The sequence below is a fragment of the Eumetopias jubatus genome, unplaced genomic scaffold (assembly GCF_037043125.1).
Source record: "Eumetopias jubatus isolate StellerSeaLion01/CBP00866 unplaced genomic scaffold, mEumJub1_p1.0 scaffold_8, whole genome shotgun sequence".
Taxonomy (NCBI): Eukaryota; Metazoa; Chordata; class Mammalia; order Carnivora; family Otariidae; genus Eumetopias; species Eumetopias jubatus.
This window is the reverse complement of record NW_028274814.1, coordinates 130,816,617-130,831,306: the sequence shown is the minus strand read 5'-3', so window position 1 is coordinate 130,831,306 and position 14,690 is coordinate 130,816,617. Positions and strand designations below refer to the sequence as shown.

At 58.0% G+C, this 14,690-nt stretch overlaps 1 protein-coding gene across 1 annotated transcript in view; it reads left to right on the top strand.

The window, feature by feature from the left end:
• MYH9 (myosin heavy chain 9) overlaps positions 1–14,690 on the top strand; it is a 90,386-nt gene that overhangs the window by 63,666 nt on the left and 12,030 nt on the right. The window contains exons 15-27 of the mRNA XM_088025355.1: positions 815–929; positions 3,089–3,282; positions 3,486–3,607; positions 4,317–4,386; positions 6,100–6,260; positions 7,149–7,257; positions 8,229–8,360; positions 8,784–8,990; positions 9,423–9,560; positions 10,807–10,930; positions 12,789–12,960; positions 13,738–13,950; positions 14,291–14,435. Coding sequence (XP_087881481.1) covers positions 815–929; positions 3,089–3,282; positions 3,486–3,607; positions 4,317–4,386; positions 6,100–6,260; positions 7,149–7,257; positions 8,229–8,360; positions 8,784–8,990; positions 9,423–9,560; positions 10,807–10,930; positions 12,789–12,960; positions 13,738–13,950; positions 14,291–14,435 — 1,902 coding nt within the window. The remainder of the gene's footprint in view (positions 1–814; positions 930–3,088; positions 3,283–3,485; positions 3,608–4,316; positions 4,387–6,099; positions 6,261–7,148; positions 7,258–8,228; positions 8,361–8,783; positions 8,991–9,422; positions 9,561–10,806; positions 10,931–12,788; positions 12,961–13,737; positions 13,951–14,290; positions 14,436–14,690) is intronic.

Here is a 14,690-nt window from a genome sequence, read left to right as displayed (position 1 = left end):
CATTGGCGCGAGCCTGAACTGTGAAACTGGCCGCGTGCGTCCACGCCTGGGCTGCAGGGCAGCAACCGAAGGGACAAGTGTGCTGGCTGTGCGCAGGCGTCCAGGTGGCCAGGACGCGGTCTCGGGGGCTTCGTTGCCTCCCTGGAGGTAGCAGGAAGCCAGCATCACACACCTCATCGTCGACGGCAGCGCACCTGTGGGAGAACCTCCAGACGGGGCCGTAGAGGAGCGCCGGCCCCAGGACGGTGGTCGCCTTGCGCCGTGCTGTGGGTTAGGAAGAGGGAGGCCGAGGTGGCCTGCACTCGGTATCGTTCTGGGGTCTTTGCAGTGAAAGTGCAATGGATTACTCATTAAGAATGTATGTCAGAAAATAAGAATAATACAAGCTCAGGGAAAACTCGGGCATCCTGAAAAGATAAAGCAAAAATCCTTGCCCTGTTAATTAAAAGGAATAGTGTAACATTTTGGTTTTGTCCTGCCAGGATTTTTCTTCCTTATGTGTATATTACCTAAAAACAAACAAACAAAAAAATATAAACAGGATATTCTATTATATCGCCACAACCCAGATTTCTCAGGTAGTCCCCCATTGCTGGATATTTGTGTTGTGTGTAGGTTTTCCCTGTTCCGCGTCCCACTGCCGAGAAGTCCTGCTGATGCCCTGCTGCCCTCCTCACTCATTTCTTTCCGGGGGAAGGAAATACCAGGTCAAGGGGTGTTGGTGTTTTTAACTTCTCCGCCCGTGGGGCCGGCTGGTTTTCGGAGTGCTTGTGTCCCCAGAGCAGCCTGTGACTTGGGCCCCCGACTCTCGCAGGTGGACTACAAGGCCGATGAGTGGCTGATGAAGAACATGGACCCCCTGAACGACAACATCGCCACGCTTCTGCACCAGTCCTCCGACAAGTTCGTCTCAGAGCTGTGGAAGGATGGTACGCCCTTTGCCCCCCACCCTTGCCTCCCCGTGGCCGTGGCCGGCCTCTTCTTGCCTGCCTTTGCCGCGGTCCCGGGACGAAGGCCGGGCCCCCACCCGTGGGAATGCCACGGCCGCCCAGCGCCTCCTCACACGCGTGTCTCGTCCTGTGGTTCCACCTCTCCACGGCAGGCTGGTGGCCCAGGAGTTCTTTTTCCTTGCTTCTCTCGGTTCCTCCTTTGCCTCTGCCTGGTTTTGCTTTAACCTCTCTGTTGCAGAGATGCAGAGCACCCAGAGAGCCTATTTCTATCAACGCTTTCCCATTCTCCACCTAGAACCAGGTGACTGGCCACCCGGAGTGCTGACCCTTGTGTGCGGTGCATCCAGGGCTGTGTGGGGGCACGCTTCTACCGAGTGTTCCTACCCTTGGCTCTTCCTGCCTGACTGTCCCTTTCCTCGGTCTGCCCCTGGCTTGTGGGCAGGCTGTCAATCTAGATCTTGGGGGGGGGGGGCAGCATAAAAATTCATATTCTCAGAGCTCCACCCCCTGAAGGCGACACCATCTTGCTGCTTGAATGGCTGTGGGCGTCTTAGCATGAGTTTTAGGAGTCCTTTGCCCTGCTGTGTGTATGTGCACCCGAAAGCTAAAAGAGCCTGTGTGCTTTCGTTCGGCGCTCTCAGCAAGGGCCTGCTCCTTCTGGGCCAGGCCTCTAGGGGGCAGGACGCGCTCACCTGAAATAGCCGGTTATCATGGGGCACATTCACCCTTCCTCTGAGCAATCGGAGTGGCCTTCACAAGCCACCCACTCCCAGGAAGCCTTCCGTAGCCAGTGAAATGGGCCCTGGGTGTGTGAGGTCAGAAATGCCTCCCATTTTAATTGACCGGTTCAGCGAGTCTGTCCTCGCACCCGGCCCCTGTCTTGAGCACCTGTTCTTTTTGCTGTCTTCACATAAATCCTAGAGGTCTGACCACAGAGGAATAGGAAACAGATTTTTTGTCACAGAGTCCTTAGCTTTTACAACCAGGAGCAGAAGCCTTCAAATTTAATATTGCCTTCAAATTTAATATTGCCTCTTGCTTAAAATGGACTTCCAATCACCAGCCACTGCGGTTGGGTTTGCTTGTTCCTTTGCTTTCACCTCGGAGGAAGCGGTTCCTTCATTGCTCTGGGCATGTGCCACGGCGCTAAGGGCTACTTCCTGGGAGGGCATTTGAGATGATAAAGACCTGTGAGCTAGGAGACCCAGCAAGACACAAGAGCGGGAAGGGGTCTGCAGGCTTTTTGGGACACATGCTGATGTGTCTGCTCCTGATGTCACATGCTGCTCTAGGCCCCCAATTTATTTTATTTTTAAAGATTTTATTTATTTGTCAGAGAGCGAGAGAGGGCACAAGCAGGGGCAGGGGCAGGCAGAGGGAGAAGCAGGCTCCCTGCTGAGTGTGGGACTCGATCCCAGGACCCTGAGATCATGACCTGAGCTGATGGCAGACGCTTAACCAACCGAGCCATCCAGGCTCCCCTAAGTCCCCGATTTAGAGGGCTCTGCACGGGAGGCCTTCCGACAGTGAGGGAATCATCCAGAGTCCTAATAACCATGGTAGGTAGCTTTACAGTTCCCACTTTCTAACTCCCAGCTCTGTGCCCTTAGGTAAAGGTCAGTGTGAATTCAGGATACTGGTTTTTTTTTTCTTAATGGGACTGTGGAACTACAGGATTCTGTAGGTCAAGTTTTAACACCTCCTTCGAGCCAGCCTAGTGAGGTAGCCTCGCTTGCTCTTTTGAGATCTTGTTGCAGCTTTATTACATCTCTTTGGGAACGAGCTTGCACAGTGGGCTGAAGATGGGTGATATGAACGTGGGGTTAGCCAGTGGACCACCCCACCCCGCTGCCCAGTGGCCTTGCAGGCTCTCCAAACCCTTTCCTGTCTCCTCTTCACAAAGTCAAGTTTTTTTTTTTTTTTTTTTTTTTTTAATTTTTTTATTCTTCCTACAAAGTCAAGTTTGCTGAACGTTTGGAGTTGACCTTAGCTCTCTGTGTAGATTCTAAGTAGAGGCGGTCTCACTGTTCTGTAGTCTCTTCTCCTCCTGTCTGGGTGTGTCTGTCTGTCTCTCCTGTCCCTCCACCCCCCACTAGGACCACTGGGCATTCATGTGCTTTTTTGGGTGGTCTCTGCAGTGGACCGCATCATCGGCCTGGACCAGGTGGCTGGCATGTCAGAGACGGCGTTGCCCGGGGCCTTCAAGACGCGGAAGGGCATGTTCCGGACGGTGGGCCAGCTTTACAAAGAGCAGCTGGCCAAGCTGATGGCCACGTTGAGGAACACCAACCCAAACTTCGTCCGCTGCATCATCCCCAACCACGAGAAGAAGGTGCGGGTGCTCGGCCCCTGTGTGTCTCCCTGCACAGAAGTGGTGCTTCCCCACGCTCCCACGCTGAGAGCCTCGGCGAAGGCTCCCACTCCCACTCCCAGGGGCGTTTACCCTGCTGAGTCGGGAGGGGCCTGCCCTACCTTTCTCCGTCCACACCGGACACCAACGCAAGACCACCCGCGTGTATTTGTTTCTCTCTCCAGGCTGGCAAACTGGATCCCCACCTGGTGTTGGACCAGCTGCGCTGCAACGGGGTCCTGGAGGGCATCCGGATCTGCCGCCAGGGCTTCCCCAACAGGGTGGTGTTCCAGGAGTTCCGGCAGAGGTGAGCCGGGGCCGGGAGCCTGCCTCTCCTGTGGCGGGCCGTGTGAGCGAGGGAGCGTTTCCTCATCCCCGTACAGCTGGGGTCTGGCCGGCTTGTCCTGTTCCTTCTCTGTATGAGAAGGGGTTTCCCCGTCTTGTTATCTTGCTGGCTGTCACCCCTCATGACTCGGGGGCCTGGCACTATTCGCTACCGTTCGAGGATCTTGGAGGAGAAAATAAAGAGGAATCAGCCGGGGGCCGGGGTGCTTGAAGAACTTTGTAGAATTGGAGGTCCCAGAGCCCTGCGCTGCTTGCTGTGTGTACAGAGCGGGACATCGATGACACGGTCCTATGTGCCATTGCCGGCATGATGCAGCCCTCTGTTTCTGGGGCCATCCTACTTGTCAGAGGCCCCTGCAGCGCCTCAGGGGAAAGGTGGCAGATGCGGACACCGGGCAGTTCGCAGTTGGTGAGCCCAACCTAAAGCTTGCCCCCGAGTGACCGAAACAGTCCAGTGTGAGTTTCCATTCACGTTCTGGAACAACTGAAGCCTTTCTGGGTCATTCTGCCTAAGGAAAGAGCAGGGTGGGGTTTGCTGAATATCTTCCTTCCCTGGGAGACTCTGTGAAGGGATTCCTCTGTGCGCTGACCTGTAGGGATGGTCCTCTCTCCCGTGCATCCCAGGAACCCGGGCACGGGGTAGACTGACCAGGCTTCTTGTTCTTCCTCAGGTACGAGATCCTCACACCAAATTCCATTCCTAAGGGCTTCATGGACGGGAAGCAGGCGTGCGTGCTCATGGTGAGTAGAGCTGCCGCCTCTGCCTCCTGCTGCGGGGGGGGGTGGGGTGCGCACGCACATGGCGGCGCCCGTGTGCCTGGACGCGGCCTTCTCGCTGGTAGACGACTGCACTGTTGTCCTGCCATTGCTCCAGTCCTGATTCTGCTGCGTGCCCCGAGCGGCGGCCCTCTCGGCCCTGGGATGGTCAGGGTTGGCGTGCGGGACCAGGCCAGTGCGGAGACTAGCGATGCGGCCACAGCAGGCTCTGATGGGAGCCGGTCCCTTCCTTTGGGGCACATTCTCGAGCTTTCGCACTCGTATCTCCTTGGATTGTCACGCTCAGCGTGGGTGGCAGGGGGCGGCAGCCGGCCTGGAGCATGGCCCCCAGCCCCCACAGTGCCTGTTTCTGGACATTTCTTTTCAGCCCTTTGAGTAGTGCCTGATGTGCAGCAGGCTCTTTGAACTCTGCTAGAATAAATGACAGCCCCCGGTGGCTCAGTGGCCAAGCTGGGGCCGGATTCCGCCCCGCTCCCCGCTCCCCCCCGTCCTGTTTCCTACTGTATAGGTGTCAGATTGTTCCTTATGTGTCCAGGGTGAGTGACCCCTGCCTCCTGTTGTCTTTCCTCTGCATTCTTTCCAAAGAGGAGAGAGAGAGGATGGGTTGGGGAGTTGTCAGAAAGAGAAAAGGGAAGAAGGGAGTTGACACCTCCTACGTGGGAAGCCCCGCATTAGGTGATAGGGAGGTGGGGATGGGAGGGAGGAGACCACTCCCTGCTGTCCAGCGCTCACCAGCCCTGAGCCCGTGGGAAGGAGGGCGTGACCGGGGAGGGCGTGTGGGCCACCCATTCTCGAGGCTGTCCAGGTTAGGGGTGGGGCAGGGAGGGACGATGCCCATGCTGGCTCTACCCGCCTTCTTCCCTGCTCCTCCCCTGGCCTCTCCAGGATGACTGGGGCCTTTTGGGGGCCCCGAAGCTTGCTCCGATCTCACTCTTCCCATTCCAGGCTCTGCCTTTTCAGAGCTTGTTCTGAATCCTTGTCTCCCAGGAGGACAGGCGGACAGGCAGACCCTTGCCTCGGTGGGTCAACAGGAGAGCCCCATACTGTGCCCAACCGCTCAGTGATGGTAACGAGCACTAATTCTGTTCAGTCCGCAGCACGTGTTGCCCTGTGCCGAGCTCTGTGCTCTCCCGTTCAGTTCTCACAGCCATACTGGGGACGAGGCACTATTACTTGCTTGATTTCTTCACTTTATTCTAATTAAAGAAAGCATTATTCTCATTTTCCAGCTGCGGAAGCAGGGGCTCCTCCTAGAGATTATAGCCCCAGGTCACGTAATTAATGTTTGGTCCTGGGCTTGGCCTGAACTGGAGTGTGTCTTAGTCTTGGTGACGATAAACCACCTCTGGTTTAAGGGTGGCCCAGCCGGGCACTGGTAGACCGTGATGGCAGTGCATGGAGGCAGGAGGTAGAAGGAGAGAAGACCCTTAGGTCCTTCTGATGTCGAGGTTCTGTGTTTTTCTGCAGTCTGATGCGTCCCCTGCTCTGTGCGGGAAGCCCCCAGCCCTTCCTCTCAGCATCCTCTGAGCCCCGCCTTCTTGGGCTCCGGGGGACAGGCTGCCCAGCAGAGAGGCAGCCGCTGACGGACAGCCTCTCTGGGACAGACTGCTGGCTTCCAGCGTTGCTCCGAGGGCCCCGTGGTGGCACGTGGTGAGTGGGCTGTCTGCTCCCGTCTAGATCAAAGCCTTGGAGCTGGACAGCAACCTGTACCGCATTGGCCAGAGCAAGGTCTTCTTCCGGGCTGGTGTGCTGGCCCACCTGGAGGAGGAGCGGGACCTGAAGATCACAGATGTCATCATCGGGTTCCAGGCCTGCTGCAGGGGCTACCTGGCCAGGAAGTGAGTTCTTGGAGGGGCCCGCCTCCGCCCAGCCTGCCTGTGCTCGGGCCCTTCCCGGCTTTCCTGCTACACAGGGGCACTGACGCTGGTCGGGGGTCGGTCTGAGGGACACCCAGGTGGAGCTCTCTGCCCCCTGCTTTCTGGATTTAGGGCTGAGGTTTAAAGTGACCGGCTGGGAAGCGGGTGACTCTGGGCCTGATTTGCCTGCCCCAAACGGTCCTGCGTACCAGTATTCTTCACTGTGTCCCTCGTGTGGGGATGATGCCCAGACTGTGTCCCCAGAGTCCCCTGTGCTCCCGGGACAGGAGGCCGTCCTCGAGTCCAGAGCAGCTCCTTTGAGAGTGGGGCTCACCTGCCGCAGGACAGTGGGTGTGGTGGCTGCATGTTGGTCTCCTGAACCCCGATACCTGTGCTTGGGGCCGTATGTTACATTGTGAGCTGGGAACGCTGGGAAGCGGAGCATGGCTTTGTGGTGTTAGGACCAGTGGAGCCTTCATGTATCCCAAGGCCCCCCAAGTTGACATCTTAAGCCCACCTTTGCAGGACATCAGCTGCTGACATTTTGCCACCAGTCAAAGACCACTGAGGGAGGGTGGCAGGAGAGTGGGACACTGAAGTCAGTACGTCTCCTGAATGACCAGGAGTCACACTGGACGCAGATCTAATTCACACAGGGGCTTTCACCCCGTGAACTCACTTGCCCCTTGGTGACCTAGGTCCTTGTCACCCTCTGCGGGGTCACCCATAGGACTCGCCCCCAAGGCCAGGCTCCTTCCCTACACTTGTGTCTTGAGGCGTCTCAGGCGGGCAGGGGTCAGCTCTCCTGGAAAGGCCTCCCGTCTGCTGGAGGTGTGCGGTCCCCTGCCCTGACGGGGTTCCTCTCCCCAGGGCCTTTGCCAAGCGGCAGCAGCAGCTGACAGCCATGAAAGTCCTGCAGAGGAACTGTGCCGCCTACCTCAAGCTGCGCAACTGGCAGTGGTGGAGGCTCTTCACCAAGGTGGGTTCCGATGGGCCTCCCTCGCTGCGGCCCCACAAGCGCCCTCAGCCTCTGTTGTGGCGCAGGGACAGGCAAGCCTCCCGCCGGCCTCTGGGCGGGACTCCAGGGCCCTGGGAGCAGGGTGTAGCCTTGGCCTCTACCCCCCGCCCCTGGGCATGCCCTGCGAGGTCGGGGGTCCAGAGCGTGCACGCCGTGGCACGTGTCTGGCATGGACAGCCTGGCCACCGGGCCTCCCCGGGTGCTGGGGGCGCTGTCCTCCCAAGCAGCCACAGGGCGGTGGGTCAGAACGTGCACACAGCTGGACAGGCTTTCCCCTCCCTAGCCTCTCAAAAAAAAAAAAAAAAAAAATCTCCATCTTGAATGTCGTTTGGGCTGCTTTCATTTGTAATAAATAATTTGTGGCCGTTGCAAAAAGTTACACTGACAAAGAGCGTGAAGAAGAAAACGAAGGTTCACACATGCCCCCTTCAACCCCTAGCCAGCGTCCGGGCAGAGTAGACGTTTCACTGTTTATTCCACTGTCTGTGTTTACCCCCTTTAAGTCTCCGCTCTGTAAACCATATGCATTCTTACCTAGCTGAGCTCTGACTTGCATAAACAGTCTTGTGTTTCGTGTATTTTCCATTTAAAATTCCTGCACGAGCATCATTTTTTAAAAAGTCAGCATTTTGTTCCCTGGAGACATTTGCTGTTTTAGGTGGCTGCTTTTCCCGTGGTGTGTGTTTCTCTCATTCCTCGTGTTCCACCATTGTAAACATGCTGTCCACGTCTTCGTGCACACATGAGGGTGGTGTCCCTGGGTCAGGGGCCTGTGGCACACAGCACCCAATCGATCTCCAGAAAGATGGTGTGTTTGCGCCTCCTCCCCCAGCGGGTCCAGTTGCCCAGCGCTCCAGCCAGCTTGCCTTGGGCGTGGGGGAGGGCCCGAGCAGGCATCCTCAGCCGAGCATCTCTTCCGCTGTCTCTTCCAGGTCAAGCCGCTGCTGCAGGTGAGCCGGCAGGAGGAGGAGATGATGGCCAAGGAGGAGGAGCTGGTGAAGGTCCGGGAGAAGCAGCTGGCGGCCGAGAACAGGCTCACGGAGATGGAGACGCTCCAGTCCCAGGTGGGTGTGTGCAGGCCCCGCCCGGGTAGTTGGGGGCGGGGCTCCCCCTGCTGCCACCTGCTGGCCAGCGGCAGGCGGGGCGTGTTTGGAGGGTCACTGTCACCAGCGGCTCATCTCTCCACAGACCCCCATTCGGGGTTCTGTGATGTAGGGAGGCGCCCAGTGGGGCGGAAAGCTCACGGGAGTTGGGGGAACCTCTCCCAGCCTGTTTCCCGGGGATGGCGGTGCACAGCTCCCGGGGTAGCGGTGAAGGATCTGGAACGCGACGTTTGGGAAGTGCCTGGGAGCCTCGGCACCCTTGAGACGGGAATTGCTCCGGTCGTCGCTGTCTCCTCCCCATGGAAGCCTGAGTGCGGGAGCCTCTGTGCTGCCGGGGCCTGAGGAGCTTGCGGGGGGCTCACGCGGTCCCCGCGCTCTTTGCAGCTCATGGCGGAGAAGCTGCAGCTGCAGGAGCAGCTCCAGGCGGAAACGGAGCTGTGCGCCGAGGCCGAGGAGCTCCGGGCCCGCCTGACCGCCAAGAAGCAGGAGCTCGAAGAGATCTGCCACGACCTGGAGGCCAGGGTGGAGGAGGAGGAGGAGCGCTGTCAGCACCTGCAGGCCGAGAAGAAGAAGATGCAGCAGAACATCCAGGTAAGCCCCCTTACCCCTCTGGAGAGGGGGCGGGGCGTGACGCCCCGGGAGCCGGAGAGCGCGCAGAAATCGCTGGGGCCCGTTCGCTTGGGGCGGCCTCTGAGAGCTCCTCTGTGCAGGTAGCGAGCACTGCCAATGGAGCAGCGAAGCCAGTTCAGTTTCCCTCCGTCCTCGCTGCGGTCGGTCCGCGGGGCCAGGGCGATCAGCTCTGCCTTCTGCCTGCGCTGCTGGTGGGCAGCTTGGTAGGAGGCATCTCAGAACCAGCGAGCACACGCTTGGCCAGGGTCCCTTGTCTCCGTCTCCGTCCCCCAGTTTTAAAGACGGAACCCCACACAAGTGTGGGGTGGGCCGGGGCCGTGTGGTCTGCCCCCACCCCCCCACCTCACGGTCTCCCCGTGAGCCCCCCTCACGATCTCCCCGGCTCCGTGGCAGGAACTGGAGGAGCAGCTGGAGGAGGAGGAGAGCGCCCGCCAGAAGCTGCAGCTGGAGAAGGTGACCACCGAGGCCAAGCTGAAGAAGTTGGAGGAAGACCAGATCATCATGGAAGACCAGAACTGCAAACTGGCCAAGGTGAGGAGGCCCCGAGTGCTGAGCCGCGCGGGCGGGCGGCTGGGCGCAGGCCAGACTCCTGGCCCACCGCCTCTCTCCCTCTCGTACGGTCACAGCATCTGCGCTGTCATGGGTCCTCTTCTGGGCGTCTGTGTCCTCCGGGTGCCAGCGTCCTATCCGAAGGGGTGTTTCTCACCGCTGAGTGGGGCCCGAGGGCAAGGCTTGGCATTTCTTCTCGGTAAAGCTCTCTGCAAGTTTCTGAGACCCGAGACTTGTAGCTGAGCCGTCTGTGGGGTGTTGCACATCTGTCCCCGGGGGGCTTTGGGGACCACGGTGGCTCAGTGTTGAGGCGCAGGTGCCCTCCTCCAGCCGTCCCCAGGGTAGTGGCTGTTTAAGAGTCTCTTAGAGCCAAGTCAGGTCCCTGTCACAGTCTGCTGGCGAGCAGATAAAAGCCCAGAGTCATGTCAGGAGAAGGAGAGACAGGGTCAGAAGGCCATCTTCAGTTCCGAGTGTGGGGTGGGGTGGATGTGGCAGGACACCTGCCTGTAGACTCTGTGACACGAGACGGAGTCGCCCAGGCTGGGTGGTGTTGGTGCTTGTTTAGTACTGGGACTGTGAGGTCAGCCTGGTCGGGGACCCGCTGAAATTAGGACTTCAGCGGTCGCCATGTGGCAGAAAGGGGGGGGAGCAGCCAGGGTGCTCTGGGGGCACGAGGAAGGCGGAGGTCACAGCCCACCCAGTGGACGAGTGCCAGGCACAGAGAGGGTAGAATCATTGCATCTGAATCCCCTGGGTGCCTTCTTACCTGAGCCCAAACGGGTGACACAGGTCCAGGAAGGCCTTGGGCACCCACATCTGTAGATCCTAAGGAAGCTTATCCAGCTAATTCAGGGCTGCTAGTGACTTTTTTTCTTTCTTTTTTAAGATTGATTTATTTGAGAGAGACCACAAGCGGGAGGGGCAGAGGGAGAGAATCTCAAGCAGACTCCCTGCTGATTGTGGAACCTGACCCGGGGCTTGATTTCAGGACCCCAAGATCGTGACCTGAGCCGAAACCAAGAGTCAGTCGCTTAACCAACTGCGCCATGCAGGCGCCGGCTAGTGACCTTTCAGAATTATCCTTTGATCCAGAAAATCCTAGTGTGTCAAGTATTTAAGGTCCTCCCCTTGGTTCAGTCCTAAATTTCCGGGCAAGTTATATTTGAGGAGAGCTGAAGTGTTCTGTGCTCAACTAACTTTTAGCTCTGACCCACCCTCGGCCCCTCAGGAGAAGAAGCTTCTGGAAGACAGAATAGCCGAGTTTACCACCAACCTCACGGAAGAAGAGGAGAAGTCGAAGAGCCTCGCCAAGCTCAAGAACAAGCATGAGGCGATGATCACCGACCTGGAGGGTAAAAGGGTGGTGGGCAGGAACTGAGGTGTCCCCACTCCGGGACCCGCCTGGGCCTTGCCGCCAGGAGCAGGAACACTGGGCTGGTCTCAGTGTTCACTGGGTGCAGGCACGCTCAGAGTCTGCAGTCCCCAGCCACTGCCCTGAAAACCTCGGGGACAGCTCTGGTCCCCACAGGAGTCTAGGCTCCGGGCACTGGCTGGGCTAGGAAGCCCACGTGAAGGGCTCTCAGAAGAACACTCTGGCATTTCTTTCCTGTCGTGTGCCATGAGTTGCACAAGACTGACTTCCTAAGAGGTCCTAGGTCTGACCCCAGCTCTGCTGCTTACCAGCTGTGTCACCTTGCAGCTCTCCCTTAATCTCTGTGGCCTTTAGTTTCTCCTCCAAGGGTCACAGTGACTGGGCGTCCACGGGGACTACCCTAAATCACACATGCAGGCACACCATGCGTGCTCTGCTGGGTTGGACAGATGCCGCGAGAGACCGTTGTTTGACTCGGGGCAGGTGGCCAGTTGTGCCTTTGTCTGTCTGAGGATTTCTCACCCCTGCCTCTTGAGAGGTGTAGACAGCGGAGAGGGGAGAGGGGACCACTGTGGGGCCTCTGAGCTCATGCCAGAAACCACTGCTCCCTCGGCAGAGGCTCGGGGCACCCCACGTGTCCAGGACAGATGTCGACTCCCTGCACACGTAGGGCCCAAACTGTCCAGGCTGACCACCAGGAGGGTTTTCCCAGCCCCGCCTGCCCCCTTCATGTTTGGAGGGGATGAGGCGAGTCAGGCCGGCAAAGGGGAAGTGAGGTGCTAGAGGGGTCTCACCCCGCGGACTCCCTCCCTCACCCGGGAACAGTCTGAAACACAGTCATCCAGGTCTAGGAGGGCACAGCCACCGGGCAGGCAAACACCGAGAGGGGCTTCTTAGTTTGACACTGACCAGTGTTAACAAAGATATGAAACAGTCTGAACACACGCGCGTGCACACACACACGGCTGGTGGGAGCATGAACTGGGAGGTGGCCCTGAACGGTCTGGTGTTGCCTGGTGGCTTTGAAGCTTCACGTGCCTACAACCAACCCAACGCTCTCAGCCACACGCACCGGGGGTTCCGGGCCAGAGCGCTCACGGCAGCATCGTTCCGGAGGGTGCACTGCGAGCCCGACCCGAATGCCCTTCCGCTGTAGCACAGGGAGATAAGCTGTGGTATGTTCACCCGGTGGAACACTAGACTGGTCCGCGTGGATCAATTGCAGTGACACTTAACTTGCTAAATCTCAAGGTCTTACTCTTGAGTGACAAAAGCAGGTGCGGACTGTGGGCTAGGAGCTGTGGTGAGTGCTTGCAGATATTAATGCCCATGGGCTTCGCAACCTAACGAGGCACGTGGTCTCATTATCCTTGTATTCAGATGACGCACAGAAGGGTTAAGAGGTTACCTGAGTGACGTCCTAGTGGAAATCGTAAAGCCAGACATTGGACCCTGACCCCCCGCACTGACTGTAGAATTCATACAGGACTTTCCCTTACACAGTTTAGGTTCTTGAAAACTAAGCCTATTTTTTAGGGAGGCAGACCTGGTACAGCCTTAAAGGAAAACAAGGGAACTATGAGCACAATGTGCAGGGGAGCGTAGGTCCCTGGCAGGGCAGGTTGGCAGGGTTTGTGGTGACACCGGACGTGGCAGCTCGGGGATGTTCTTTCCTTCATCCAGGCCTTGGGTACAAGTGTCTGCGTGTCATGATCCTTTAAGGCTGACGTATGTTTTATAACAAAAACTTCAGTATTTTTTGTAACAATGAGAAACAAAGATGGGAAAAACCTGTGGACGCTGAGGGCTCTGTCGGTCTCCCCTGGCTTGCTTCTCAGAGCGCCTCCGAAGAGAGGAGAAGCAGCGTCAGGAGCTGGAGAAGACTCGTCGGAAGCTAGAGGGGGACTCTACTGACCTCAGTGACCAGATTGCCGAGCTGCAGGCCCAGATCGCCGAGCTCAAGATGCAGCTGGCCAAGAAAGAGGAGGAGCTGCAGGCCGCCTTGGCCAGGTGAGGGCCGGCGCCCCCTGCCGGCAGGTGCCGGCACCTGCCGCCGTGTGCCCCGTGCGCACAGCTGCCCTCTTGGAGCCATCCCACAGCAAGACCTGTCCCGTTCCCTAAGGGCACGTGTGCGGCTGCTTTGTCGTCTGTTTGTAACCCCCGGAGGTCATCTGCAACGTCACCCAGCACCGTAGGCCTTGCCGTTCTTGCATTTTTAAACTTTCTGGCTAGAGGCATGCCAAAAAAAAAAGGAAAAGAAAATCTTTGTTTTAGATTCACAACAAAATTGAGCAGAAAGTGCACAGGTTTCCCATACACCCCTGCAGCCCGCCCCCCGCCCCCCCAACGCGGCCTCCCGCACTGTCACTTCCCAGCCCAGGGTGGCACATTTGCTACAGTTAATGAACCTGCACTCACGTGATTATCACCCCCAGAGTATCTGCGGCACCTTCGTATCTTTCCTTAGTTGCTGTAATGATGGACTGTAGCATTTTATTTCCTTTTTAATTTTCACTTATTTATTCATTTATTTTTACGTTTTAGAGCACTGAATTTCAGTTTGGAAAATGAAGTGATTCTTCTGTGGGGTTTTTCAGTTTACAGAGTGGTTTTGCTCTTAAATCTTTGGGAAGCTTCAGATATTTTTGCCGAGAGGAGCACCAGAGGGCGGGCCATGGTTACGACTTCTGGAAGTGGCTTTGGCTGCTCCTCTCCAAAGCCTTTTCTGCACACTCTGCTCCCTAAGGTGGAAAGAGCCTCCTCCTGATGTTGTTGTCTCTTTGGCAGAGTGGAGGAGGAAGCCACCCAGAAGAACATGGCCCTAAAGAAGATTCGAGAGCTGGAGTCACAGATTTCTGAGCTCCAGGAGGACCTGGAATCTGAGAGAGCTTCTAGGAATAAAGCTGAGAAACAGAAGCGGGACCTCGGGGAGGAGTTGGAGGCTCTGAAAACGGAGCTGGAGGACACTTTGGACTCCACGGCTGCCCAGCAGGAGCTCAGGTGCGCCGTGCAGCCAAGTGGCCAAGTCACTTGAGGATGGGGGTGGGGGGCAGGGAGGGTGGTGCCCCCTCAGTAGCTCCTCTCTAGTTTGGAGCAGAGTGGGAGGCCTGTTGAGGAAGCTGGCTTGGAGTTGGGGTGAGGCCGGGGCGGGGCGCCGATTCCTCCACAAAGTGGGTCTGTGAGGTGGGCTGGAGGGTGCACGGCCAAGGAGGGAGGCCACTGGGCAGCAAGGCTGGGGTGGCCAGTGCCCCTTGCCGGCCTCTCTGCAGCCGGGGAAGCAGAGTCCAGGGCGGCAGCATGCCTGGTCCCCGGCCTCCATCCTGAGGGTGCTTCTCTCCAGGTCCAAACGCGAACAGGAAGTGAACATCCTGAAGAAGACCCTCGAGGACGAGGCCAAAACCCACGAGGCCCAGATCCAGGAGATGAGGCAGAAGCACTCACAGGCCGTGGAGGAACTGGCTGAGCAGCTGGAGCAGGCAAAACGGGTGAGTGGGCTTCCCTGGGGCCGGGCTCCACGACTGCAGGTGGTGCCCGGGGGTGGGGGGGGGCCCTCCCGGAGACTGGCTGCCTCCCTGGGCCGGGCCTGCAGAGCAGAGAGGCTCCAGACTCCAGCCCAAAGCGGCTGTGTGCCTTGGGCAAGTAGCTACCCCTGTGCCTCAGTTTTCTCATCTGTAGAGGAGGCAAGTGATAGATCTGTGTCATGAAAATCCGCGACAGTTGGAGTTGATGACCAGTAAAGC